General features: G+C 51.3%; 10 protein-coding genes across 10 annotated transcripts; 5 read left to right on the top strand and 5 right to left on the bottom strand.

The window, feature by feature from the left end:
* Positions 1-665: 665 nt before the first annotated feature.
* On the bottom strand, positions 666-2,305 carry C8Q69DRAFT_188737 (3-oxoacyl-reductase). The gene is made up of 4 exons (XM_028625955.1): positions 2,061-2,305; positions 1,965-1,996; positions 1,528-1,858; positions 666-1,395 (listed from the first exon to the last, which is right to left on the bottom strand). The coding sequence occupies exons 1-4, from the start codon at positions 2,183-2,185 to the stop codon at positions 939-941; spliced, it is 945 nt and encodes a 314-aa protein (XP_028481057.1). The 5' UTR covers positions 2,186-2,305; the 3' UTR covers positions 666-938.
* Positions 2,306-2,513: 208 nt separating this feature from the next.
* Positions 2,514-6,523, top strand: C8Q69DRAFT_483015 (hypothetical protein). The gene has a single exon (XM_028631694.1). It carries the CDS (start codon positions 2,842-2,844, stop codon positions 6,109-6,111), a length of 3,270 nt encoding a protein of 1,089 aa, XP_028481056.1. The 5' UTR covers positions 2,514-2,841; the 3' UTR covers positions 6,112-6,523.
* Positions 6,524-8,895: 2,372 nt separating this feature from the next.
* On the bottom strand, positions 8,896-10,611 carry C8Q69DRAFT_511038 (putative C6 transcription factor; the record flags this gene model as incomplete). Its single annotated transcript, XM_028633239.1, has 1 exon — positions 8,896-10,611. The coding sequence occupies one exon, from the start codon at positions 10,609-10,611 to the stop codon at positions 8,896-8,898; it is 1,716 nt and encodes a 571-aa protein (XP_028481055.1).
* Positions 10,612-11,719: 1,108 nt separating this feature from the next.
* On the top strand, positions 11,720-11,959 carry C8Q69DRAFT_409798 (Oligosaccaryltransferase-domain-containing protein; the record flags this gene model as incomplete). The annotated part of the gene is made up of 1 exon (XM_028628263.1): positions 11,720-11,959. The coding sequence occupies one exon, from the start codon at positions 11,720-11,722 to the stop codon at positions 11,957-11,959; it is 240 nt and encodes a 79-aa protein (XP_028481054.1).
* A 524-nt stretch (positions 11,960-12,483) lies between these two features.
* Positions 12,484-17,321, bottom strand: C8Q69DRAFT_188656 (hypothetical protein). The gene is made up of 4 exons (XM_028625954.1): positions 17,108-17,321; positions 15,395-17,044; positions 12,953-15,329; positions 12,484-12,870 (listed from the first exon to the last, which is right to left on the bottom strand). The coding sequence occupies exons 2-4, from the start codon at positions 17,024-17,026 to the stop codon at positions 12,530-12,532; spliced, it is 4,350 nt and encodes a 1,449-aa protein (XP_028481053.1). The 5' UTR covers positions 17,027-17,044; positions 17,108-17,321; the 3' UTR covers positions 12,484-12,529.
* A 256-nt stretch (positions 17,322-17,577) lies between these two features.
* Positions 17,578-18,255, top strand: C8Q69DRAFT_489149 (60S ribosomal protein L26; the record flags this gene model as incomplete). Its single annotated transcript, XM_028632097.1, has 3 exons — positions 17,578-17,596; positions 17,726-17,838; positions 17,977-18,255. The coding sequence occupies 3 exons, from the start codon at positions 17,578-17,580 to the stop codon at positions 18,253-18,255; spliced, it is 411 nt and encodes a 136-aa protein (XP_028481052.1).
* Positions 18,256-19,594: 1,339 nt separating this feature from the next.
* C8Q69DRAFT_483004 (synaptobrevin-domain-containing protein) lies at positions 19,595-20,923 on the bottom strand. The gene is made up of 2 exons (XM_028631693.1): positions 20,764-20,923; positions 19,595-20,699 (listed from the first exon to the last, which is right to left on the bottom strand). The coding sequence occupies exons 1-2, from the start codon at positions 20,799-20,801 to the stop codon at positions 19,979-19,981; spliced, it is 759 nt and encodes a 252-aa protein (XP_028481051.1). The 5' UTR covers positions 20,802-20,923; the 3' UTR covers positions 19,595-19,978.
* Positions 20,924-21,584: 661 nt separating this feature from the next.
* Positions 21,585-22,763, bottom strand: C8Q69DRAFT_409792 (glycosyl transferase; the record flags this gene model as incomplete). The annotated part of the gene is made up of 1 exon (XM_028628261.1): positions 21,585-22,763. One exon carries the CDS (start codon positions 22,761-22,763, stop codon positions 21,585-21,587), a length of 1,179 nt encoding a protein of 392 aa, XP_028481050.1.
* A 578-nt stretch (positions 22,764-23,341) lies between these two features.
* Positions 23,342-25,336, top strand: C8Q69DRAFT_188582 (acyltransferase family-domain-containing protein). Its single transcript, XM_028625952.1, has one exon. The coding sequence runs from the start codon at positions 23,797-23,799 to the stop codon at positions 25,243-25,245; it is 1,449 nt and encodes a 482-aa protein (XP_028481049.1). The 5' UTR covers positions 23,342-23,796; the 3' UTR covers positions 25,246-25,336.
* Positions 25,337-25,782: 446 nt separating this feature from the next.
* C8Q69DRAFT_188586 (hypothetical protein) lies at positions 25,783-27,368 on the top strand. Its single transcript, XM_028625953.1, has one exon. It carries the CDS (start codon positions 25,879-25,881, stop codon positions 27,325-27,327), a length of 1,449 nt encoding a protein of 482 aa, XP_028481048.1. The 5' UTR covers positions 25,783-25,878; the 3' UTR covers positions 27,328-27,368.
* Positions 27,369-27,764: the final 396 nt, after the last annotated feature.

The following is a 27,764-nucleotide window of genomic DNA, read 5'->3' as shown; positions in this document are numbered from 1 at the left end:
CGGATCATTAAATCAGTATTCCAATGTTGGATAATCATGTATGTTCTATTTGATAGCTGTCGCAAGTAATGAAATAGATGAATCGACTTACCATCTTGATGCTCAGTGCTTTTGTCATCAATTTCGACGCTGGGTAGATTGACATGTTCCGTTCCGTGTAGGATTGAAAGTGAGGTAGTGGGGAAACTACCGTTGGGGACGTGACTGACAACATCGTGGGTTATAGAAACGCGCGTTGGAGCAGGGAAAGAAAGAGCAGTTTGGAAAAGTGAGAGAATCGATAGAATAATGTAGATATTGATTGATGACATGATGATTTGATTGATGATTTAGCGACTTTGTTGTGTTTTGATTCGGTAAGCTGGTTTTGCGTTTGATGGAATCGTGATGTATTAGACAAGAATCCAAAGCTATCCAGGTTAGTGGAAAGGGTGTATTTATACCTCCTTGATAGGCATAGGGACTTGACTAAATCTGGATAGAGCTGATGTCCCATAATTGTCGTGTAAACAGTCCATGGATGTTTCAACAGAAATAGTATCACTATTTTTCTGGAAGAAGCGTAAGTCTGGTTGTTTCAAGCTATCCTGGTACTATAACTATTAGGCAGAAGATGTAGAAGGTCAATGTCCATGTAAGTGAGGTATGGCTTCTTCGAAAACCATGGTACTTAAACGGCCGTACCGGGGAACGAGAGTGTGGTTTCGTGGAACCCTCAGACGCCACATAACATCTGATGAGTATAGCAGTTTCCTCAGATACCTTCGTCGTATTATTATGATGGAGGAATTGGATAAACGAATTTTCAATTGCGCTGAAAAAGGTGTGAGAGATCGGTTCCCTCGGTGTAATGTTTTCCTTGATGCATCGTAAAGCGAATTGCTAATCCTGTGTTTATTTTCTCGAGATATACAAACTATGAATTCTGGTGAGGCACGTCATGCCAACTTGCCTGGGACCATCGGATGTCCCGCACTTAGACCACCACAGACTGCCCATGCCTGTCCGTTTACATAGCTGCTTTCGTCGCTGGCGAGGAACAGGGCCACGCGGGCCACTTCATCTGCCACTGCTCCTCGTTGTAGCGGGTTCAGCTGGCCAATCTTGCGTTGGGTTCCTTTGGCTCGCGCAGCATCATACATGGCCTTCGTCATTCCCGTTTCGATGACTCCGGGACAGATGGCGTTGATACGAACACCGGTGCCAGTCAGTTGGTACGCACATGTCTGCGCAATGGAAACAACAGCAGCCTTGGATGCGGAATAATCCGTGGAGCCCGCATTGGAACGAAGACCGGCTACTGAAGATGTCGCGACAATTGAACCGGACGGATAAGGCTTCGACGAAGAAGTGATTTGCATGGCTTTGGCGGCATATTTGGCGGCCAAGAATACACTTAAAAAGGGTTCAGCGATCACTCCACATTGAAATTGCGAGGGAAAAAAAAGAGCATTGCCAGGCAATCCTTCGACATAACGAAATGTGAAGAAATTCTAATCAAGATAGGAGTCGGGAAACTATACGCACCCTACCGTATTCGTCCTGAGCGTATCCAAAAATTCATCTCCCGTAATCTCCGTGAAGACCTTTGGCTGACCAACGATACCTGCGTTGGCGAACATGACGTCCAACCGGCCATATTGTGCGATCGCCTCGTCGACAGCGGCCTTCACCGAGGCTTCATCGCCAGCGTCGAACTGCCGCACGTGGACGTCAACACCTGGATACAGTGATTCGATTTCCCTCTTGTGCGTGTCCAAGTGGGAAGCGTCGTAATCGCAGATGTAAACGGCCTTTGCACCATTATGGGCGAACTGATGCGCGCTCGCACGGCCAATACCAATGGGGGAGTTAACTCCTGAGAGACAAGCATCAGCACTTATTCTGGGAACCTCGTTGAGTCAACAGCTATCTCGAGTTGATATCTATCCGTAACCTGGCGGAGAATTGAAGCACAAGCTTACCAGTCACGATAACCACCTTGTCCTTCAGCCTCCTGCGATCTAGTAAGCTGGTACATCCATTGGGGCCCTTTTTACATCCATCAGCAGGGTGCTTACGGTCCAACAGAGTCACCAGCCACGTGGCGAATTCTTGGAATATCCTCAAATGTGCCTTCATCAGGGATACCCTCAACTAACTGCTGGCTGAGCGCCTGAAGACGTCGCTTAGCTACGGCGGTCATGCTGACTATCACCAAGGCCAGAAGTAAACAACGTAGTTGAGCACAGTGAAAGACTGTGAATGTCAATTAACGGGATACTGGAAAATTGATAATGACAGGTAATAGAACAAGTAGACAGACTGCTGCTGCTTAATATCTGAAATTATGAACAGAAGTCAGCTTCTACCCAGCATCCTCCCCCAAAGTCCCCCATCGTTAATCGCGATCAATTGCGGAGAACCGAGGCTGAGCAGCAGTGTTTATGTCAGCACACGTGACCCCACGTCACGGGCAGCCAGCGCATCAAACATCCCTCGTCGCGATGAACTTCGTCACATTCCATGCCTTGTCGCCGTCTTTCTTTTCGTTGACCTTGCTTCTTCCTCGCCCATCCCCTTTTTTGGTTTGTCGGGGAGATTCTGGTCGTTGCCGTCCTTTTAGCGCCTCCAAGTTCGACATCCAACCATTCCAGGCAAAGCAAGGACGACACCCAAAGCGGCTGGACCCTTAACGCTCGTGCTATCCCCAATAGAGCAGTCAACCTTTAAAAGCATTGCTCCCTTCTACTCAGGTCTGGTCCGATCTCAACTGTCGACTCTTGTTTTGCCCTACGAAGCCTTCCATGAAGCCCATAACATCTCAGCTGTTAGTCTGCACTGTACACCGCCAACGGAGACATGGCGGAGCTCGATGTTCATGCGCAGCGCCGCTCCTCATCGCAGGCATCGTCGTCATCTCGCAGGAGCCAAAGGGCTAGGACGATTCGATCTAAACCGACCAAGAGGAATTCTGCATCCTCCAATACTACAACGACCGATCTGACTTCTTTCCCCTCCCTCTCACCCGATAGCTCACCCGAGGGTTTCCGTGGCGAGCCGACGTTCAACCGATCCTTGAGCAAAGCAGTCATTACAGAGAACGGTGGAGACGCAGCATACGATATTCATCGCGGGCGCAAAGCTACGCTGGCGCGCCTGACTACGTCCCTGCCTGAAGTATCCGGTCGAACTGCCTTATTTGACGATTCCGTGACAGTCCCAGACGTCCCAGGAGCACTACATCTTGCCGATGATGCACACATCGAGAGACTAATCGCGCGGACAGGAGCTGTGAAGCTAGTGAGACAGTTTGCCCGAGATCTAGCACTACGCGATGCGGAAATCTCGAAGCTCCGCCAGCGCGCTGATGCCCGGGAGCGAGAGCTGAAACGTATGCTCAGGGAAGTTTCCGTCTCTCACCAAGACATTGAACGTCGCCTGTATGCGCTGGAAAATCCGGCTGAGGGTCAAAAGCGGGAGGTGGATAGTGATGTGCAGAGCCGTGATGCATCTTCTGGCCTTGATGGTCTTATGAGCCAGGCCATGCTCGACGAAGTGGGCGACGCTAATGGGCACGATGATGGCCATGTCCAGGCGACGATTAAAGCACAACGGAACGACACAGATGCCAGGTCTGGTACCTCGAGCATTGATTCGGTAAATCACAAAGGATCTGTCCGCGGTTGGCAGGATTACATCTTTGGCAGCACAACAGCGAGTCGGAAAACAAGCAGAGCGAGCAGTGTGATGAGTGACGTCGGCGAAGCCGAAGAGGATCATCCGCGGATCCCAAGCCGCTCATCTGCACGCCGAAAAGCACTCGATGAACAGCTGTTCCAACCTCCAGGGGGCCGAGCAGGGACGACTTCGGCAGCTAATGGAAAGCTTCCTTCGCGGATCAGTAATGGCGACGATGTCAGCATCAACTCGCGAAAGTCCTCGAGGTCGTTGACCGCTTGGACGGTGAAGCTCTTTGCTGGAAACTCTCAGGCCAATAAGGACAACAATGGTACGGATACGGCTCGAACGAAAAATACATCCGGTCAAGACAGGAATAGAACCACTTCGTCCACATTCTCCGCAGGTTCCAAGGGAGCCATATCAGCGGTGGCCTCCTTGAAACGCATTAACAGCAATACCGGCATCCATAACAGCGGGAATGGCTCAGGAGGCACTGTTAAAGTGAACCCTTCGGCGGGACGAAGACAGGCGGCAGGAAGCATCTCCCAAGGCACGATCGCAGAGGACTCTGTCAGACATGCTACCAATCTCGGACCCGTGGAAATGGATGCTATTCTACCACTGGAGTCTCGACCTCCGACTCTCAACTATACCTACAATAACTATCAAGCCGGAGACCTGCTTACGGACAGATTCGGATTCATATACGACCAGAGACGGAAAAAGAGACAAAGGGAAGCCGCCATCGTGAGAAACGACTCTAGCCGAGTTAGTATGGCGGAGACCATCAGCAGTTTCCGCAGCGATCGGTCAGAGAACAACGACGATGATGACGATGACTCGCAGACGCCTTTGGAAATGGCAGGAGGAGCTCAGCTGCCGCACATGACAGCGGAGGACCCCGAAGAGGCCTCGAGCACGAAGAGATGGCAGGATTATCTGCGCATTGCGACTAAGCCGACAGAGCTACTTTCTCATACCCCATCCGCGGGACCTATCATCTCACTCACCATGCCCAGCGAAACAAAGCAACGCGGCCATTCTGTCGCTGTGGATAAAGGTGGCGCCGTCGCAGTGAACTCGAGTTCTCAGCCATCTGCAACCACATCAACCGTCGTAGCTGACAGCCCCGAATTTGCTGGTCGTTCCGGCAACGACACACCGGCTGTGACGGCTAGAGTCACGGTCAACGAACCGGAACCGGTCAAATTGCTTCTCGAGCAACTCACTGACCTTCACGATTCCCTGCAGCGTGAACGTACGGCGAAGTGGAACGAATTCCTGCGCAAAGTCCGTGCCGAGCGCAGACGGGAAGGGGAAGCGGCAGCAGCAGCAGGCGCTTCTGACCGTGGCAGTATGTCATTGCATATGCCTGAAGCAGCACTGGCAGATGGTGAGCTAGTGGGCATTTCAGGGCTGGGAAACAAGGGCAAAGTTGGCCGGGCAAAGTGGCGTGAATTCAGATCGTTGGTCCTGGGTGGTATCCCCGTGGCGCTTCGCGCGAAAGTGTGGTCGGAGTGTAGCGGCGCGTCCGCTATGCGTGTTCCTGGCTACTATGAAGAACTCGTCAAGGGCGTCGGCTGCGGAGATTCCGACCCGTCTGTAGTTGCTCAGATTGAGATGGACATCCATCGAACTTTGACCGACAACGTCTTTTTCCGCAGAGGCCCGGGTGTGGCGAAGTTGAAGGAAGTCCTGCTGGCATATTCACGTCGCAATTCAGAAGTAGGCTACTGTCAAGGCATGAACTTGATTGCCGCGTCTCTACTTTTGGTTATGCCTACGGCTGAAGATGCTTTTTGGATCCTGGCTTCAATGATTGAGAATATACTGCCGCAGCATTACTACGATCACGGGCTACTCGCGTCGCGGGCGGATCAACAGGTCCTACGGCAGTACATCGCAGAGGTCCTGCCCAAGCTGTCTACGCATCTGGACGACCTGGGGGTCGAGATTGAAGCTCTCACATTCCAATGGTTCCTCTCTGTCTTCACGGATTGCCTTTCAGCGGAAGCTTTGTACCGTGTCTGGGATGTCGTGCTTTGCCTGAACGTTACGAGTACTGTCAACGGTGCAACTTCCGGTAACGGCCGTGATGGCACGTCTACTGGTGCAAAAACGCCTCTCACGGCAGAGGAAGAAGCAATGGCCGGGAGTGGCGGTGGCAGCACGTTCCTCTTCCAAGTCGCGCTAGCATTGCTCAAGCTCAACGAGCAGCAGCTCTTGACGACATGTTCGACTCCTGCGGCACTATACACGTACATCAACCACCAGATGACCAACCATGCCATCAGCATTGACGGACTTATCCAAGCCAGTGAAGCATTGCGGAACGTGGTTCGTCGGGAAGATGTGGTCGCGAGGAGGGCCATCGCATTGCGGGAAATGCAAGGCGAAGATCGTCGCGATGAACGTCAAGATGGCGAGAATACTGCAGCAACCAAGTGAACAACGATGGGATCACTTACGCAGCAGCTCGAGTCTGCTTCTGTTTCAATCTTTTCTTTTTTTCGTTTTTCGTGAACGTATCATCAGGCACATGGGTTCATATCACAGCAAAGGCGGTTCGGGGGCTGATTTGGATTTCAACCTTTTTCTTCTTGTTTTTTTGGCGGGACCATTAAAGAAAAACCAAGCATCATCGAGATACCCACTCCTTTTAAGCCATATAGATTTCGTCTGGTTTTCCTATCTTTGTCTTTTCTGGCCTCCATGGAAGCGATACCAAGCAATGCATAGCATAGCCCATCTGCTGAATATCAATCTAGACACGAAATATCTCGGGGCTACCTCTACAAATAGAAGCATTAACCAATGGCATGGCCAAGTAGTCCGGGCAATATGATTATAATCCTTCGGGGGTGATTCATGTGGTTTATTCCAACAAAGTGTGGAGCAGAAGCGACAAGCTGTTCTATGAAACTAATGTAGAAGCTCAATCACGAGCGAGATGAACGTAGTTACTGAGAGTCTTGGACGTATTCGTCTGGTAGTAGTCCTGATCTTTGGCATGCTGATTCTTGATATATTCTCTCCCAAACCACGCAGTAACTCAATGCACTTTTCCCCATGATATCACAACTATACATGCACATAATCCCCAGCAGCCACATCACTATGGTTAGGCATACATGCATGCGTGCACGTATGTATGCCCATACGGCATCGCCGACGAAGAATCGATAACGAGATAAAACAAATGGTCCCCGAGAAGCGAGTCTGCTCCGGAGGAAAACCACTCGGGGACCATTTACACATTCCTTCAGTTCTAGACTCCCGCGAATGGCTATTTTGACAGGGATTCTTTCTTGATCTTTTTTTTGGTGTTGTCAGAATAGTCTGTTCTGTGGTTTTTGGTACTAGTTGATTAGGCGCTGTTTTAAGTTATATATACATCTCTCATTAGTGATCAGAAAGATACGGAGGGTAAGTTAAGAGATATGTTAGATAATACCCATAGTGACCCTAGGGTAGTTATTTCAAATTCCCAGATCATCCATCTTCAGAGAAGACCAAAAAAAAAAGAACCATTAATCAAACCTCTCATGGTCCCCGATAGTGTTAACAACAACAACAACAACAACAACAACAACAACGATTATGTAACACCAGATACCAAAGAAAGTCTCCGAGTTCCCCAACAAAGAACAACTTAGATAACTATTCCGAATTATTCCAAGACTAGATTACGGGGGTGGAGAAAACAAATCCTTTGAAATCTAGCCAATACGCTCTCCTTCGGTGACTTTTTTTGCTTTTCTTTGCGGTTTCGTATGGTCCACATGGTCCCCTAAGTAAACGGCGAGCGGTTCTTAGAAGCTTACTTATTTAGTCGATTTGTATTTCATGTTCCTGGCTTCAACTTCCCCGACGAGCATACCCCGTTCGTCTTGGATTTAGATTGTTGACTGTATGTTGGGGGGTTTTTTTTGCTTCTTGCTTTTACAACTTTCTCTTCTCAGTCTCTGTACACACTGATCTACCGCGCACAGGCCGGTTAATGTGCCGTGTGATGAGACAAGACGTTTTACTTTGCCAAATAACCGTGGAGAAATGGAAGTTTTCGACTTTCCTGGGAGATTCACCGCTTTATTTCACTTCACGACATCATCCTGGGCTGGGTTGTGGTACGTTGTCATATTACGTGAGGCTGGTTTGAGTTCCGCTGGGAAGATGATGTTGTTGGCTCAGTCCTTTCTGTCTCCTCGGGCAAGTGCTTGCGTTGGTTGTGTTACTGATTCGGTGCTTGGATCGAATGATCCTGAATAGAGTCCTCTCTGCGGTTGTTGCCTTCCTGTTTACTACGATGGCTTTCGAACCTACACCGTAACTTGTCGACAACGGGTCCATTCGACGTTCAGAACCCCTCACCGCGGTCATGGCCGATACACAGCAGAAAAGGAAGGCTTGCTCATTTTCTTGAACAAGCGACATTGGGACAGTCATCAGTGTGAAAGCTACAGTCTACCGTTAATGCTTCCTGAGAGGAGCCTACGAGATACCTGAAGCACGGATATTCAGACCAGCAGTTGAATGTCGAAGCTGAAAATCTGATTCTATTACGAAGAACAACCAACTCCACAGACGCAACGAAATCTGCGCCATAGGGGCCACGGATACTGGGCGACACATATCTTCGCCCGGGTTACAGGCATTTGAGACACATCAAGCCTCTGCTCGTTAAATCAACCGAAACTAGAGACTCAACCACGTGAAGTGCGCAGAGACTTAGGCTCGCCTCCCTTTCAGTGCTACCGCCCCGCTCAACCTTGGATGTGTGCTCGGAACCAGGATAACCATTGGGATATGAGTCCAAGTTGCTTGCTGGTCCGCTTAGCGGCCATATCCAGGACATAAGGCCACAGCGTGAGACAGGCTTGCAGAGATTCAAGCATCCATGTTGCAGATCTGCCCGTGGCGAAGTGATGGGCTGTGAAGGAAGTAAGCTGGTTACGTCGGAAGGTTCGACATCGACTCGAGGAAGTGACTGCTTGAAAGACCTCAGGGAATACCTCTGGGTCTAAAAAGCAAGGATCATCCTTTGTCGTGGGAACTGCTGTTGAGAGCCAGCTGAAGATTACAGTCCCGTCTCCGCACGGCACCAGAGACGGTCAATCATCGATCCACGGGTCAGACAAAATAGCTCCAAAGTGCCAACAGAGGTGATATTGGGCCGCTCTATCGATCGCACGGCAGCACAGCTCGCGGCCTTCACCGGGATGCACTGCAGAATCAACTGGCGGGTGCATCCTGCAGCCAGAACTGGCTTCCTTCGAGGAATGCGGTGAAATCAAGCTCATGTTGCTCAGCCGCCGGCCGCAGACCAATATCCAGAACGTCTCTCGCAACAACCTTGATCTGCCGCATGATAGTCTGCGAGATGGCCCAGGTGCGACCAAGGGACTTGAAGACCCCAATGGTCAGAGTCAACCGGTCGCGGCGAGGATCAGGCATTTGTCCCGCCTTCACGGAATAGCCTGCGAGCTGGACAATAGAGCTGAGGACCAGGGCACATATAAAGAAGGGGGTGTGCCTGATTACAGGCAATCGTGTGGCAGCCAAGTTAGAGATCTCACTGGCGGACTTGATCGCTTTCATGGCATGTGTGTGGTGTGAAAAAATTGGCACCAGGACGGTTCCCGAATGACCACAGATGACTGACGCCGCCACAGCAGGTGAAGAGAGCAGATCAGAACGGGGGAAGTGCAGGAAGATGGCGGCGCCGTTGACGACCATGCGTGCCTGGAACATCATTTCATCCACGCCGCCATCAGGGCGCATGAGTTCTGTTTTCGACTCGGGCAGATTGTGATACCAGCTGGCGATTCGCGCATCAACGGCCTCCACCTGGTCCTGCTGGCCTTCGGTGAGCTCCTGGATGGCTACAACGCGTCCTAAGATCCGGATTGCCTCAATCCGGTAGGCAAACGAGGAGAAGTCGACCTCCTCGTCGACGAATACGCGATCGTCAAATTGAGAAACGGTAGGCGGAGAAGGGGGGCACAATCCGTCTCGGTAGATCTGCTCTTCGCACGGCAATGGCACCTCCAAAGGCACCATACTCATCGTGAAGCTTTGCCGCACTCCCAGAGCGGTCAGCATGCCTTCAATAAAGAAGAGTTCCCACCAGGTCCGCCGCAGACTCTCCTCGCGGACAGGATCGCCTCCACTCATGGTCTCTGCAAAATCCTTGCGATTCAATCCCAGCCGGAAGGCCAGATCAACGGCCTTGGCCAGACATTCTCCTGCTTCCGCCCGCTCGTTCCGGGAATGCAGGACGACTGTGAGCAGGATCAAGGCTTGGACCTTCTCAATCGTATCGCCCTGGTCGACGACATTGGAAACAACGTTGGACCGGTAGACTTCACTGGATGCAGCTGGGGTATAATGCGCTCCGATGAACTTGAGGACCTGCTCGAGGTACGGAGGCGGGGAATAGCGGTACAGCAGACGGAGCGGGGGAAGGATGGGATGGGCGGGTTGGAAGTATGTATAGAAGAGATCGACGAGATATCCATCCCCGCTAAGCGATGCGATAGAGTCTGGTGTTAGCGGAGTGGTGGTGACTGTCGCGGGGGGCTGCATTGTCGGCTGAGGGACCATCTGGAAATTATTTCCGGCACTCTCCGATCCGGATGAGGGCAGAGTGGTGGGCAATGGGAATCCGTATCCTGACTGGAAGCCATAATCGTGTGGAATATCCATGACGGGATCAAAGGGTGCATCTGCGGAAGTCTGGTCTGGCGATGACGGGTTTGCGCGACGCCTCTTGGACGGTCCCTTGTACCCTCGACGAGAAGGGGTATACTGACATTCCGACCCCGATGTCGTACAGCGGCCACAGATGGGCATCTTTCCATCGCACTTGAGATGCTTCTGGCGACAGCTGAGGCAGGCCAGGAGCGACGGCCCGGATGGCTTGGGGCCACCGCTGGGCCTGACAGACATGGAGGCTGGATCACCCATCATGAGTCGAGACCTCTCCCTGAATGTTCGATTGATGGGGGATGATGAGGGCAGTTGGATGATGCGTAGAGAGGATGATCCGAGGCACAGCCAGCTGAACCGCGGGAGACGGCGATGGAAATTGCAACTGCAAAAGAAGAGAAGTCTGTTGCAGGGACGTCAATAATAATAATCCGGAGCCTGAGGTCTTGGTGATTAGTTAGCTAACAACGGTCATGAATAATCAGCTCATTCTGGGCCAAGACATTCTGGAAGACGATGATCTCTCCAACCCCGTGCCTCGAGACGGCACCGCAATGTCTGCTCTTGGGTGCGGTTCGCCTCACTAGAACGGCTCCAGAGTTCAACGGCCAGTGTAGGGTAGAAGCCATGGTCGAATCAGATATTTAGTTTGACAATGTATCCGGCCCTTGGCGGTTTTCAGCGTAGTCTCCCAGAACTTTGGTCCGATCGCCTTTGCTAGCAGCAAATAACACTCACGATAGATGCGAGAGGCGGGGCGCCTCGTGGTTTGGTGTCGATGGTGGCGGTGCGAGCGAGCGAGAGAGAACGAGTGAGAGAGAGAGAGAGAGAGGGAGCTTGGACTGTCTAGACTACGGAAGACGACGCGCCGACCAAATGTCAACTTCGGGAAGCTAGAGGAGAGACCATCACTCGTGTATCTATAGGACTAACTGCATAACGCCGACAACAACAACAATAATAATACGAGCGGATCGACACACAAGATACTTAGCTCTTCAGAGCAGTCAATAATAATCTCGCCACATTGGACAGACAGATCAGATCGTCCAAACCGATTACTGTCCCTCCACACTACATCATATCTACTATCTGTCCTCATTCCGTCCTCCGTGCATTATTCGACATAACATCCGTGGATAACACCTCCGCCCAGTTTCCTGGAAGCTATCGAAACACCCCAATTATTACTCGAGTCTTGAACTTCGACCGCTTCTCAGCCCCCGTCGATCGATTGAGCGACCCATCGATCGATCCATCGATCCATCAGACCTTCCACCTTCCACCTTCCGTACTCCGCTTCCTACTACTATCCCAACTTCAAGGGAACATACTACAACCAACCACCATGATTACTGACGACGAACTCTACCGCCTGGCTATCTTCCTTGGCTCGGCTGCCATGCTCCTTGTCGTCCTCTACCACTTCCTCGAGGTCAATGCGCGAAACAAGGAGTCTTCTGAGCAGGGAGAGAAGCGTTCTGTTCCGTCCACATCTGCCACGTCATCCGTCACTGGCTCGAAGAAGGATACTGTGACCGTGGTAGGAAGTCAAGCTATGGCAGGGAATACGGGTGTTGTAGGGTGAGATCGAGAAGACATAAGGATGGGGTTCATAATGAGAGAGGAATTAAGGGAGAGTAACATGCTGGACCTGGCTGCTCGACGGATTGGCTCGTGTACGATAGATATATGATGAAGAGAGTATCACACCTTGAGGTTTACGATCTTCCCCGACTACGATTTCTGGGCATACATACGGTTATTTGTTCCATGGGAGCTATCGAAGCTATTCTTGCTTCATTTGCATTATGCTATGTTCTCGAAAAGACCAGGCATTAACTATCAAGGTATATGTAAATGTCACAAAGCAAACGATCCTTAGACAACATTCACCGCAGACGCCACGTGCTTGCTAAAAATGCACAACTTGAATCCCTGGTCATCCCAGTGCGAATTGGATCTAAAACGCTTCGCTGCGCAGGTAGAAAGAGACATGGAACTAGAGGAAATACACATCGTATCCTGATCGAAATTGGCACACGACGGCCCCACAACAACGCTTAGAGAAAAGAATCCGACGGTGGTATATTTCACAGCTGAATGAATTCCCGTGAAATATAAACGCCAAAACTGTAAGGTCTGCCTGGGTATGAGATTAAAAAACCGAAGACTGATAGGTCACCCGTCTGCCGGGTGGCTTCAACTGAACATGTTCTTCATCGTTGCTGACGGCGAAGAGTCGGTGCGGGCTAGCTAGCTCGCAGCCAGAGGGCTCCAGTGCAAACCCGATGCGAACCATGCGTTGTTCCACAGCTCTGAATGCTTCGCGCGCCTTCTCCTGTACAGAGGCATTCCCACGAACCTGGTTGAAAGCACGAATTGGCGTGAACCCCGTTGGAAAGACGATTGCGCCCGTTTCCCTTTTCTTCTGTACAGTCGGAGCTTCTGGGGTAATTGACGAGCCCTGAGGCCCGTGCAAAAAATCCTGTACAGGAACTAAACAGAGACGAATTGTTACCAGACATTGTTTAACATGAGATCTCAACAACAGAACGCTGTGAGTGTCCGGCTTTCTCACCAGTTCGGCCCACCAAGGGACCGTCACCCAGCTGCCATGCCAGGGAAGCTACATGTGTCTGCTTGAGATGCTGACACAGGTCCTCGTTGGTTTTGAACGCGGTTTTTCCCGCAGGACAGTTCAACCATGCACAGGTGAGGGTGCTGGGGGCATGGACTTTCCGAAGGTGGCGCTCAAAAGTCTTTAAATCGTGCAACTCCGCATCACAATTCTCCCATTCACATCGGTAGATGCTGTAACGGGGAGGTGACGATTGGACAGGAACGGCGACCTCGACCTTCGCGCCTCTCATTGCAGCCTTGGTGGGATTTTTGTTCTTCGACCCGGGCGGACGACCGCGACGTCGGGGCACTGGAGTAACCATCGCGTTTCCCTTGTCTGGTTTTGGTAGGGCAGGGGACGAGTCGTTAATTGATTGCGAGAAAGATAGGCTCGACGGCTTGTGCGTGGATTGGGTGAGGTTGGCTGGCGACGCGGGCCGCGCCTCGGAGCCTGCGTCGCGCTCCTCACGTGACGAGGATGCCGCGCCTTTGGAACGAACGCCCAGCGGGAAGTTTGGCGGCAAGAGGAGGATATCTTCGGGCTCGACCACCGGCGCGGGAGGTCCACCAGGATCCACGAGATCCCAGCGGAAAGTTCCCATATCTGAGGTGAAATCGACGGCGGAAAATATCTCCTGGAGGCCCTGCAGGTGGCTGTTGAGAGGCCGCTCGGTCGGATGACGGCCAGCTGCGATCAACACATCCCTTGCGATAGTCTTTGGGTTGTAGTATTTGCGCCGTAAAGCTTCCATCTTATTGATTGGTTTGACAATGTCCGCTCGCCGACGGAGACTCTCCCTCTCGGTGGCGTCATCTCCAGCCATTGCAAATCGTGAGAGGTCGCTCTGAGCCGCCATCGGCCCAGCAATGCCTTGCTGTGCAGGAGCTTGTGCTTCATGGAGTTGCTGGGAGGCCTCAGACTTCCCAGACGGCTGGTGGTTCTGGGCCTTAGCAACCGTGATGTCTGGCTGACTTCCAAGTGAGGGATCAGTGGATTCAAGGCGAGGTTCCTTTTCTGCGCGGCGCACAGCCTCATCTTCATCACTCAGAGACGTGAGATCCACGATTTCCGAGAAGAGATGTTTCCTAGCTTTTTGTTCCTTCGGTCCAGGCAAAGGACCTGAGGGACGTGGCACCGATTTAGACTTCTTAGTATTAACAGGGGGTGTCGCCAATGCCGGAGGTCGATGATGTAGACCTGTTACCGGTGGCGGATGCCCATGTACAGTTGGTACCTTTGAGTTCCAGACGAACGTATGCGCCTGTGGAGCTGGTGGTGGTACATATGGGCGTGGAGCTTGGCTGACCGGGGCAGCAGAGGGACGGGGAGGAGGAGGAGCTGGCGCTGGTGGTGCTGTTTGAGTTGGTGGTGCTGCTGGAGCTGGCGGTGCTACTGCAGCTGGCGGTGCTGCTGGAGCTGGTGGTGCTGTTGGAGTTGGTGGTGCTGCTGGAGCTGGCGGTGCTACTGGAGCTGGCGCTGCTGGAGCTGGTGGTGCTGGAGCCGGTGGTGCTGATCGTGTTGGTGGTGGAGGGAGCAGCGTTCCTCGTGAATTCGGATCAGTTGCGGGCTGTGTAGCTGACGCAGAACCGTTGATGCCTGGCACAGAGTTCAGAAGAAATCTTGCTAGGCTCCCTCTGTTCAGAGAGAAGCCGCGAGACTCTATCCGCTCACACAGCTCGATATAACTTGAATTTTTATCTACCAACGCAGACATCTCTTTCGCAGAAGCACATTTGCCCTTGTTGGCAGGTATGGTATTCAAGTACTGGACGAGTGCCTGGGCTACCGCCTGTCGCGTGTGTTCAGGCCATATGGTACCAGTCGTGGTCTGCTGAGGCTGTGGAGCGTGTTGCTGAGCCGATCCTGATACAATTTCTTGCGAAGGCGGTTGAGGCGCTGACGAGATCGCTGATTGAGAGGCCGACGAGACCTCAGCGGCAGATGAGCCTGCAGTAGTCGATCCCAGAGTCTCAACAGGCCGTGACTGCGACGACTGCTGCGACTGAACGAGCTGAGCTCCAAGTGAGTTTGTGGCTATCTGCCCTTCAGACGGCGGGCCGCTAGGTCCTGTCTGTTGGCTGCTTGCCTCGAGCTTTCGTTTGGGCGTGGCTGTCTCATTTGCGTTTACTTTGTTCGACTGTCTCTGTCGCCGTTGAGCAGGGAATCTTCCTAAATCGGGCAGACCATCAATGTAATGAGATGGTAGCCGCTTCTTATCTGATTGAGACGCGTTTGATTCTGAAAGTTCCGGCGCTGTAGATAGTGTAGCTGCCGGCTCAGCTGTCTGCTGCGGAGCTTCAGGAGCCGTAGAACTGTCTGGTGTTGATCCTTGTCCCTAGAAGAGGTAGCATCGTTATCAGTAAGACATCCTTCCTGGATCGGACAGATACACAATATTACCTTCCTCACATCATCCCATAGCTTGGCAAACAACGTGGGATCTTTTGATCTCCATTGTCGCATCTTTTCAATCATCATCTTCATCTCGTTTGCCATGTCACCATCGGCATCGCCAGTCTTATTTTGCGGAGTCTGAGACCGCAGCTGTGGATCGATATTCTCTTCTCTTGGTCCCGCCGAAGATTTCACAGTCGAAACGGATCCGGCAGGGGCGGACTTGCGAGGCGCCCTCTTCCGCGGCTTCTTTTTACTTGGCTGATTATCCGATGCAACAGTCTGATGGCCACTGACGGACGCTTCTGAGATAGTGCCTTTTGCGTCGACAGCCGATGTGGCTGACGAATGTGTTGCGGTATCTGGTTGCTTGGCCGTGTTCTTGGCCTCATCTTGCTTCCTCTTCGCCTCTTCTTCCGCCCGCAATGCTTGCATCTGCTCATACTCTTGACGATATGGATTAAACACTTGAGTCGGGTCGATATAGCTGGGCATTGCGCCTGACGGAGATTGTTGGCCGGGAAATCGATCGTTGCCCCATGCCTCCTCCGACAACGAATGGCTTGAATCGGTGGTGGTGTATAAACTCTCCACGGGGATAGACGGATATTTCATTGTATCCTGTGTATGATGTTGTACAGTACTCGCAGACGCCTGCGGCAGAGTAGATACTAGGCTATTCCCTTGTTCGGACTGCCTGCCAGTCGCATCATAAGTCGCGTTATTGGAAGTATAGTCTTCGGCAGTGGTGGTAGGCGGGAGATCCTTTCTCATGCCGTAAGACGTAGACGCAAGAGAAGGGGTCCGCGGTAGATAAGTATCCTGACGCTGGGAAGAGCTTAATCCTTCCCTGGAGTTGGTATGCTTTGCTTGAGTCCATGCTGGCCGAGAGGAGTAAGATGCAGTTGTCCCAGGTACGGGACTTGGATTGGCTCGTGGTGGATTTGGCGTCGAACTCTTTGATCCTGAGTCATAAACACTCTGCGAATAAGTAGTAGGATTTGGAGCGATTTGGCTGGCAGGCGAATAAGAGTGCGAAGGTGACCTGGATGGTAAAGCGGCCGAGAATTGCGGGGATGACTGAGAGTGCCCAGATGGGGGAAAATGTGTCACAGGAGCATAAGGTCGTGCTGCCGCGGACGAATTCAACGAGTTCAAAGTCTGACCAGGTCGAGACACCCTTGGGCGCGCGGTGTCCACTGTCTTAGCAGGGCTGGAGCCTTGCGTCTGCCTGTTCAGAAGTTCAGACTCAAGTCCAGAGGCATACGCCAAGCTGTGCAACGCAGGCGTATCGAGAGCGCGTTGGGACTGTCGTAGAGCCGCAGTTGGATTATTGTACGAAACGGGGTTAATCGCCTGAGCGTTGTTTCCAGAAAGCCGCTGCTGTGAGCTGGTGGATGGATATGCGTTTTGATCGCCAGCATACGCCCATCTATTCCCCATCTGACGGGTATCCTTCACAGACGCTTCCTGCGACGTCTGTCCCTGCCAATCATATACGGATGTGTTGTAGCCTCGTGCGGAAGATTGTAAACTCGAAGGGGGTGCCCCGGGGAGATACTGGGGTGTAGTGTCTTGCTCGTTGACGCCAGAAGCATACTGATATGAAGGATAATTAGGCAATCCCGGATAAGACATGATCTGAGGTCACTTTGACTATTTATCGTTAGAACGAGAACAACAAATAGCAGCTATACAAAGCACATCAGTTTAGCCTACCGCGGTGTTCTGCCTGGGCAACCGATGCGACAAAGTAATCTGATTGCCAGGAGCTGATGGCGCGACGATCATAGTGCCTCTTGACTGCGCGATAGCGACTCTAGGTCGTGGAAGTAGCTGCGCTGAGGACACTAAGCGTGTCGTGACGCTGACACGGTCGTCACCCTGAATCCTCGAGGCGCAGAATGGTGATTAATACGGGACTCCGTAGAGATTCACGAGATAGCTAAGGTTGATAGCCCATAGCGCGCGCGAGCAAGATGGAACGCGCGGAGAACGGGCCAATCACGGCAGAGCCGCCAACCCTAGGCTAAGCGGGACGGTCATGTGACGCACACTCGGCCTGACGCACATTTTCGGCTCGACATTTCGAGCTCCGCGAAAAGAGTCCTCCGACGACCACGACGACAACGTGCACCACGACCCTTTCCCAGAGCCCCTTTGCACATCGACAACCAGGCTCTGCAAAGATGACTATCATCGAACGAGGTGTGTCTTCAGTTCCTGTCTCTGTCTCGCTCTCCCCTTGTTGCAGCTACGAACGTCGATCTCGAATCTAAACTACTATTGAAAACGACCCAACGATTGCGAAGATACTGATGAGTTTTGAACGGTTAGGAATCGCCCACTCGCGGCGGAAGTCGCGCAAGGCGCACTTCAGTGCTCCTTCCAGCGAGCGCCGTGTCATCATGAGCGCTCCTCTCAGCAAGGAACTCCGTGAGAAGTACAATGTACGCTATTCCACCCATTATCGCCTTTCCCACACGGCACTTTCTCTATCGATGTATCGACAAAGCGCCCAGAGTTGGACCGTGGAAACAAGAACAAAATTGTGATTTGGAGATCTGAATCTGACATGTGTGTGCCAGGTCCGCGCTCTGCCCATCCGCAAGGACGACGAGGTCACCATCGTCCGTGGCTCCAACAAGGGCCGTGAGGGCAAGATCACCAGCGTCTACCGTCTCAAATACGTCGTCCACGTTGAGCGTGTCGTCCGCGAGAAGTCCAACGGCCAGAGCGTCCCCATCGGCATCCACCCCTCCAAGGTCGTCATCAGCAAGCTGAAGCTCGACAAGGACCGTGAGAGCATCCTCGAGCGCATCGGCAAGGGTCGTGAGGCGAGAGCCAAGGCCAAGGCTTCTGCTTAAACGTGTGGATATGATTGTTTTCCTTTGATGTTGCAATGGCACTCATGGATGGAGTCTTGTGGGAACCATAAAAATGAGAAGAAGCCTGCATCCAGGCGGCGTTTCGTTTCAGGACGAGCCCCTGGTGTGATGGACGGGAAAAGCGGGCTCAGGCTGGTTGGTTGTTGGCGATCGTTTTGTTATCGGCGTCATCTTTTCCGCCTTAATGCATAGGTACCGCCCGTCAGAGCTACAGCTAAATCTCAAAAGAGCTCAAACTTTCCTGATGTTCAAGTCTTGCCATGATGTCTTCCGACGTTACGCTATTAACCATACGCAGGACTCGGATTGCGGATGCCATGTCTCGCCCAGTTTCCCACCCTTTGGCCTCGAGCAGCAGAGTTTTCTTTGGCCCCAAGTGCACGTTACCCTCAACCCTACGACTCCAACACAACCCCTCGGATCTGCTGTCTCGCGTGTCACACCTCCCACATGCGCCCGTCTGCCTCGTAGTCGTTTGCCCGGATTTCCGTTGCACTCCATCCCTGGAAGCACAATTTGGGACCGTCCTCACTCGAACCTATCTGGGTGGATACCAAACCAAAACCAGCAGATGCGCCAGTATTATCTCCGCATCAACCCCGTTCTCTTCTGAGAATGGTTACATCAATGGTTGAAGTGGTATACGGCTGGCGCAGAAGAACCCCAATCTCGAACTCAAGAGACTGTCAAAGACGGTTCTCGGTTCGAAGATCTCATCTGCAGACTTACCCCGAGATTTTCAATGAGGGCGTGGGTTTGATGGTGAGAGACATTCTTCAACTCAGTAGGAAGTTAGTCTCGTAAGACATATCTAGAATGGATATTTTGTTTTCAATGAATTTTTGACTGTCTTTTGTACGTGCCAGCGTAGGACAGCAACTCGAGTGTCTACATGGCAGACTTCTTGAGAATCGTAATATGGCACATCAAGCGATTCCCTCAGCCAAAAGGCCTGCTCGAATTCGTCTCTTACCCATTACTCGATAGCGCGGACATGGTCAAACTCCGTCACGTTGAGTGGTCTCTCAACGGCCACTTCTATTACTACAGGATTGTGTCGATAAACTCGACGGTGGACCACCACTTCAGCGCTCGCTCTCCGGGAGACAAGAGCTCTTTCACCGTCAATGCTGTTGAGTGGGTGTCGTGGAGCGGCCGGTTACACCATCCAGTAGAAAAGTAAATAGGTATCGTATAGGTATATGTCTACATTGTGAGAGATAAAGTTTCTATCTCTATATCTAGGTATTTGTGCCAAGTCCAAAGACAGTCACGTAGGAGATACCAGATACTAATTCAAGTAAGGAATTCAGACACACTTTGGTATTTGAAACAGAATACTGGTTTGCTCAATTTAATTCGATGCTAAGGTATACATTGCTCAGTCGCATTAGTCGATCGATACATGGAAGCAAGAAAGACGCCGGGTTTCCCGAAACTATACAATGGTACATGGTTCGCATAGAGACAATATCGTACCGCATGCTAAAGGTCTCGAGAACGTGCATGTCGTGTACAGGAATAAGATAAAACCAGGTAGACTGTGCTCAAGCGCGGGTGAATAGAGAGATGTCAGTCGATGCGGCGGGGGTATATGACCTGGCTACTCCTTAAGGGGTATAAGTGCCAACATGAGCCAGCCTGGCTTCGAGGCGTGTGTTTGGCTTTTCTTTTTTTCAAGATATGCTGAGGAGGATCAAGCTTAATGACCAGTGCATTTGCCCCATGCCGGCAATCCGCATCCCATGCCGACAAAAAGATAGACCAGGAATATCACTACAACGACGAGAAGGACCATCAGTTTCGCATTCTTCCACCACATCCGTCTTCGCAGGCCGCGACTGCGCATGCGGAAGTCGCGCGCACTACCGCCCAATCGATCTGTTTTGTCCACGAGCAGGTCGATTCGCTCGCCACGCTCTAGCACCTGTTCGATGTTTGCGGTCATGATGTCGCGGACATTGTCAATCTCGCGCCGGGCAGAGGCGAGCGAGTCTGATGGTGGAGCGGTGTTGTATGTTTGGAGGAGAGATCGAAGTTCAGCATTGAAAGAGGCACATCCGTACGCTGGGAGGGTGGAAAAGTCGGTGGCAGATGGTGGATACGCGGAGAGGAACTTGCGTTTCAACTCGAGAAGAAAAGCAAACGGAATGCGTCGACCCTGCTCCGCCGTTGCGACAACAAGGTAGCTCAGAGGCGCGTAAGATGAGATCTCCTGCTGCTGCCCTCCATCTTCACTGGTCCCTGAAGGACAGTCGGCGACGTAGTGCACGAAAAGGCGGTCATGAGTATAGGTGAGCTTTTGCGGCTTGTCATGAGAGATCTTGGGTAGGATGATTGATGCGAGGGAGGAAGCCGCGGTGGATGAGCTTCCAGGAGCGGAATGCTCTGCTAAGATAGTTGTCCTATGTGCTACGCAAGAGCTTTTGATAGTTTGTCAGCTTAATGTCGGGTTACGAGACGGGGATATAAGCAGGATGGACATACTACAGCAAGGAATTCGATGGTTTCGACGAGGAGGCCATCTTTGAGTTGTAGTTAATCGGTGTCTAAGCAGGCCAGCTACTTAAAACAAGGAGATCATTCAACTAGAGATATCACCTCAGCGCAGGACGTGGATGGAGAAAAGCAACGCGTTGGTCTCAGGCATCTCACGATGCTTGCTGCGCCGGTGACGTCGCCGCCTAAACCCCGGATCTGCCACGTGCATTTTCTGCCCTAGAAACCTCTCTCACGTGATGCAGTATACCCTAAAAGAGAGAAAGCTGCAGCTTCACAGGTCATCAGCATCCAACCTCAAAGCTCTACGCCTTGTTTATGGGCAATATCTATCCCAGCTACACTAGAGAGTTTCATGGTTCCCGCAGTCTACCGATAATGACTTCTAAGGTATTGACCGGAACAGAGCATAAATTACCGCACGCAATTACAGCAACGAGATAACTATGAGCCCCTCCCAAGGAGATGAGAGAATTTAACAGCATCATATTATCGCCCACAGACATGTCGAGAAACTCAGTTTGTTAATATAAACGCTCACACATTACCCCGTTAACCATCACCGATTTGAAACTCGAACTATATATATGTGCAACCTTGGGTACAAGCATACCTGCCAGCAATTACCATGTGGCATTCTTCCTATAACAACCTTTTAACTCCTTTCCTGTATTGACTTCCTATATTGAACTCGTGTGATCGCCTCAATGGACAGTCCAGGTCTAATTCTGAAAGGAAAGTATCGATAAGGTCCTGTTTCGCGCATTTCACCATCATTATAGGGTCCCATCTGCTCTTGCAAAGTCTCGTTATTGTGGATGTGATTGAGCTTCTGCGGCCTGCTGGTTGGCCTGCGCTGCAGCTTCCAGTGCATGCTTGATGGCGATCTGTTTCTCTTGTTCCTCTGGCGGCAGAGCGTCAAAGGCCGCTGTGTTATCGTCCCATTCCTTCACACAAGCCGGATTCCAGTTGCATCTTTCGACCTCACCGTACATCGGATGGTTATATCGGGGGTGGTTGGAAGGCCATAATGAAGCGTGGTAGTGATGCTTCACAAGAGCGTTGCGGGCATTGTGATTTCCCGAGTCCGAGTGGCCTTGACCGGCCGCAAATGCTTCAACAGTGAGGACTAAGACCCCCCCTACCAGTTTAGATTCATGCATGTTGTGGAAGGTATCCCAGATGATTGCCTGGCCGGTCCGTTCACTCATCTCGGCCAGAACAGCATCGGTGAAAGCAGAAGGCCCTGTACCGCTAATCACCTCATCGAAATCCAATTTGATTTCTGAAATAGGCACTCCCTGACGTCTAGAGACGTCATGGAGCCAGGCCATGATGTTCTCGATCAGTCTCAACATGACCGGCAGCCGGGGCTTGCACATTAGAGTCCACTGACAGAAGCAGCGCGACTTGCTGCCCAGAATTGGGTGATCCTTGAACTCGGGTTCATCAACCTCTACTCCGATGACCATGTCGATATCTGCCTCTTTGTATCGTTCCGGGATGAATCGATCGATGGGACGCAGTGCTTCGACGTCAATGTCGGCATAGACTCCTCCTTCCATGTACATGACTAGATACCGTAAGAAGTCCGCTTTGACGATCTTCGCAGTTAGCGATCGGTATACATATACTATGTCGGGTCGATTCAGACCCTCCGGTCCGAAATGCGTCTCGACATAATAGAGATCGTTCTGGTCCGTCAGGACCTCATATCTATGCTCCGGGTTTTTGGACGTCCAACTCCGGGCAAGCGCTAGGTCGCGATCTTCGAAGTTCAGCGAATCGACCTTCCACGTCTGCCATATCTTCTGAGGGAATCTTCCTGTGGCTGCAACAGACCTAAAGGGTCTTTCGCTGTCGAACTCGCCAAAGGGTCCCACGATAGAGAGGTATAAGACAATGAAGAGGCAGGCCAAGCAGGCGGGGAAGATTCTCCGAATCTGCTTGGGCAGGTAGCCATTGTACCTCGAAGTATTCGCCTGCATCCTTGTATCGGCGGTGAATTTTTCTGTGAACATGCGCCCGGTAGATGCCTTGAGACGAAAATACATCTCGAGGCATTTCTTTGTGAACGAAAGCTTCAACCCGGTCACACCCAGCTGCGGAAATTTGGAATCAATTCACAACGGAATCCATAAAGTAGGGTCTAGGAGTGCTTGGGAAAGTGAACCTCATCTCATAATCTCGAGTGGGCCTGTGACATTAGAGGCGCATCGTGTGGTACGAATTGTGAGCAGCCGGGAGCCCTTCCATACTGAATTGGAAACATGACCGACGCCAACGCAGTCTAGCTGTAGGATGGAAGGCTGTCTAGCATTCTAGAGGAGCGCACTCGTTCCTGGGTGAAGGGAAACAGACGTGGCGTAGGATGCCAGTGCTACCCTCTTCGCTTTTCCTCTGCGCTGACTGGTGATGTTTAGCTACTGCAGCAATTCCGAAGCCGAATGTGACCGTTCTGGCCCCTAGAACTAAAAGACGCAAAGTCAATTGGCGGTTCGATGAAGCTTATTTGAGCCTAATCAGACTAAACCCCGTTTTAAACCTGGGGTATAGACTGGGGGTTGACAGCGGGGTAAACTCAAGCCTCGGCAGCAGTGAAAAAGTTCTTATGGTTTTGGATAGATAACAGGAGAAGATGCACCGCGAACCACATGTGATGAGGGGCTATTTCTGTTCCAGATGTCCCAGAAACTATGTAGCGTGTCGCCTCATCTCTTTTCCGAGGAAAGCCGGTCTTAGATCCTAGAGTGGGATCGTTGGACTCGGTACATGTACAGCAACGACATTTCCGCTGATCAGAGGGGTGCAGACTGGGCTGATCATTGAGATCGGCTCTTGTCAATTCTCGTGGAGCTCCCTGGAGCTGCTTGCGTCGAGACCCATCGGCCTATTCTCACTTCGATTTCTGTCTTAAATGTGATCGTTTCTATAGCAGCGGGACAACTCTGAGAAGGGATAGCCTTAACCGAAGGTATCTTGGAAAAGCCTTATCGGATCGCAGAATAAAGCCATCCGTCAATGACTACTAACGGCTTGTTGGAGAAGGGGAACTGGGAGGAGGCGAAGGCGGATTGGAAGCCCCGTGTTTACGTGCGCGCAACTTCATGGGGTCTTGATCTGATCCGACCAGCCTTCTGGACAAAATCTGCGGGTCGCAGCAGACAGCTGGGACGAACAGGATATCTTGATGGTCTGCGAGGATTTGCAGCCTTCCTGGTCTATTGGCAACATCATGAGCTATGGGCGCATGATGCTGGAGAGAAGATCTTCGAGAACGCGTTCGGCTACGAAAAGCAATATTATTTCGCGACTCTCCCAGGAGTGCGAACTTTCTTCAATGGCGGACACCTTGCTGTCAGCGTCTTTTTCGTACTGTCTGGATACGTGCTCTCGGCGAAGCCGTGGATGCTAATCAACGCGGGGGACTATCGCAAGTTGAGCGATAATCTGGCATCTGCGTTATTTCGTCGTTGGCTTCGCCTTCATATCCCGGTGATCTGTACGACCTTTGTCTACATCAGCATATGGCACGCATTTGGGATCTGGGCGGTGCCAGAGCCTCGAGCAACCTATGGCGAAGAGGTATGGAATTGGTACGTGGAGTTCAAGAACTTCACCTTCGTCTTCCGCACAGGTGGTGAGCCCTGGTTCTCATACAACTTCCATTCATGGTCAATTCCGGTCGAGTTCAGAGGCTCTATCGTTATCTATACCTCACTCCTGGCGTTTTCGAGGTTAAGGAGGAACGCGCGATTGCTATGCCAGGTCGCACTGATAGTCTACTTCCTCTACATTGCCGATGGCTGGTTCTGTGGCATGTTTGTTGCGGGTATGCTTCTCTCTGACCTCGACCTGCTTGCCGCCAATGATGACCTGCCTCGTTTCTTCTTGAGACTGGAGTCTTGCAAAGAACAAATCTTTTACACTCTCTTTGCAATTAGTGTCTACCTTGGAGGAGTTCCGGCGCACTCGTCCGATCTGTCTGCTCTGAGAGCTTCTCCGGGTTGGTACTATCTCTCTTTCCTGAAGCCACAGGCCGTCTTCGACTATAAATGGTTCTATCTGTTCTGGGCGGCTATCTTCCTCGTGGCCTCGATCCGCCATATTCCGTGGCTGAAGAGCTTCTTCGAGCTGCGATTCAACCAGTATCTGGGGCGCATCTCATTCTCTCTCTACTTAGTTCATGGTCCTGTTCTCTGGATTCTCGGTGACAGACTCTATGCTGCTACCGGGTGGACCAGGGAGTCTCATGCGATCAGCCTTCCAAAGGGATGGGTGAATCGGTTCGAGCTCCCAAAGACCGGTCCCCTCGGTCTGGAGTTGAGTTTCCTCTTACCGCATCTGATTCTTCTGCCGCTCACTCTATGGCTTGCGGAGATAGCGACGAAACTGTTCGATGAGCCTAGCGTCCGATTCTCGCAGTGGCTGTATCGGGCAATGCTGCCGCAGGAATCTGCTAAATCATAGAGTAGTCTGAGAATCCATTATAGTATGATATACATGGTCTTCGGTTGCATTCTGTTGGCCCTTATGGGCTGGGTGAATGACACTTTTGGACCCTTTTTGACGCAAAGAGCACGACGAAGGAGGTAAAAAGGCGTTTTAGAAGGGCTTATCAATATTTATTACTGCATTTATAATCTGTCCTTTAGTGGGTAGAGTAGAGTATCCACAGAAACGTTGCGTAGATTGCTACGCGGCACGTACCCAGCTTCAAGTGTATGTAACAGACCTGATTAAAATAGGTCCACACGAGAGAACATCCAAAAATCCGCATTTCAGCCCTGACGAATCGTCTATAAAGGAGCAAAAGATGTGGAAGGCCGTTTCCCCGCACTGACATCCCCTCGGCAATTGCAGGTCTCTTTAGTACAGTCAGAAGAAGATCGAATTCCGAGCCAAGTAATACTTAATCTAAGCCAGAAAATACCGTAAAATGCTACCCTGATTCCATCACATGACAGTAATTGTAGTCTCTTTGTTCCATGTAGTATTGCACTGTTCACTTTATTTTCTATCAACGCCACCGATCCGTCCACGTTCCTGATGACCACGACTTGACTTTCTGGCTCTGCAGACCACTCCTCTCCTAGACAGACCATGTTGGTCCGCGAAAGACGTCTTGTGGTCTTGATCGGAGCATTTCTTTTTCTCATTATCTTAACTCTCGGGTTTTATGATAGATGGTTTTTGGCGCGAACCCGGAGTAACGTTAGGAGCGGTGATGATGGATATGAGAAAAATGGAGGGAGAGTATGGCTAGGACAGACGTTCGATGGTCCTCCATCCAGCAAACAGAATTCTGAATATCAATCACAACATGGCCCTATTTCTACACCTCCATCCACCCATAACGAAGTCTTCTCCATCTCAACCCGGACGGGAAAATACTTCACCATCGACTTCGGCCCGCACTTCAAGGCGATCAACCCAAGTATCATCCCGCATCCATCACTGAACGATACATGGATCGTGGTCGCGCAACGCGTGCCATCTCGTCCGAACTCTGTTTTTAATGTCGAGTTAGTCTGTGATGCTATATTTGTACAGGAGGAAGAAGACGGCATCCTCCGCTGCATTAACCCACCACTCATCCTCCCCATCGCAGCGACAAACAGCCCAGGCGAGACAGAGCGTTGTCTCGGACAACTAGCAGCCCTCACGCTGAGTATCGGTCCGCATGATGCGCGCGTCTTCTTCGGCCCCAATGCCCCCTATACGATCTATGGGTCCAATTCGAAATATACCTGTTTTGGACAGTGGATTCAGGATCTGCGAATTCTGGTAGATTGGGGATTCGACTTCATCCCAAATAACGAATTCCGCATTGGAACAGAACTCCAACGTCCTAGAGATGGAGACGGTGGTGGCGCGTACGGACCCGTCGAGAAGAACTGGTTCGTTTTCTGGGACGAGCAGAATCAGATATATGTTCACTACGACATCGCACCTCGACGGGCATTCGCGAAATTAGAATTCGATGGATCTGCTGGACCTGATCTCGCGACACTAACGGCATCGAATGATGAAGCCTGTATGGCGAAGCACATGCCTCTCGTCGCGACGGATGGACAGCAGAGTATCCATCAAGCGACGAATTCGCTAGCTATCACGCTGTGTAAGCGTTATGATCAGTCGTGTGTACCGGATGATTCGAATACGTTTATCTTGACGATCTTTCAGCATAAGAGTTTTTATTCTTTCCATTCGGTGTATGAGCCGTATGTGATGCTGTTTAGGCGCACAGCGCCGTTTGATATCTATGGCATATCGACGAGGCCGATTTGGATTCGTGGACGAGGGGGTCCGGGACAGGGGAGAAGACCGCAGACTATGGAGGGCGAGGAGGTACAGGGATTGCAGGAGTGGGATCAAACGGAGATGTTTTATGTTACTTCTCTTAGTTGGAAGAGTCGCGAGTTGAGGTATCATGGGTATAGTGATGATGTGCTCTTTCTGGCGTTTGGTATCGAGGACGAGGGGACGGGAGGGGTTGATATCTTGGCGGAGGATCTGTTGAAGGATTTGGGCCTGTGTTCGATGGGTTGATGGGATTGAGGATTCATATATAATTTTCTGTTAGGTACATATATTTATTAGTATTTGGAGCGTAGGGTTTAAGCGTGGGATGCTTATGGAGTTAGGATCGTGCTAGATACCAATGGATTCGAGCGCCTTGTTAGGTCAATGGAAAGAGAATCTAATGAACCACCCCATATATTATTATGGCAGTCCCTCACTCTCTGAGCTTGCTAGAAACTGAGTGACCTGGTCTAGAAAATCTACCAGGGTATTAAATGCTCATTTAGTGTATGCCCAGTGATTATCGTCAATCATAAAATTCAGTCTTTCCCAGATACGGGTTAGATACGCTAAATCGCTGGCACATGAGTTTCATTGCTCCCAGATAAGGACCAACTAATCAACAGCCTCCAAGTAAAAAGAGGATTCTCTGCCTGTGGTCGCCTTGGGACCTCAGGCCAAAG

The sequence above is a fragment of the Paecilomyces variotii genome (genome assembly GCF_004022145.1).
Source record: "Paecilomyces variotii strain CBS 101075 chromosome Unknown C8Q69scaffold_21, whole genome shotgun sequence".
NCBI lineage: Eukaryota > Fungi > Ascomycota > Eurotiomycetes > Eurotiales > Thermoascaceae > Paecilomyces > Paecilomyces variotii.
The sequence above is the reverse complement of the archived record's forward strand: the minus strand, read 5'-3'. Positions and strand labels throughout refer to the sequence as shown.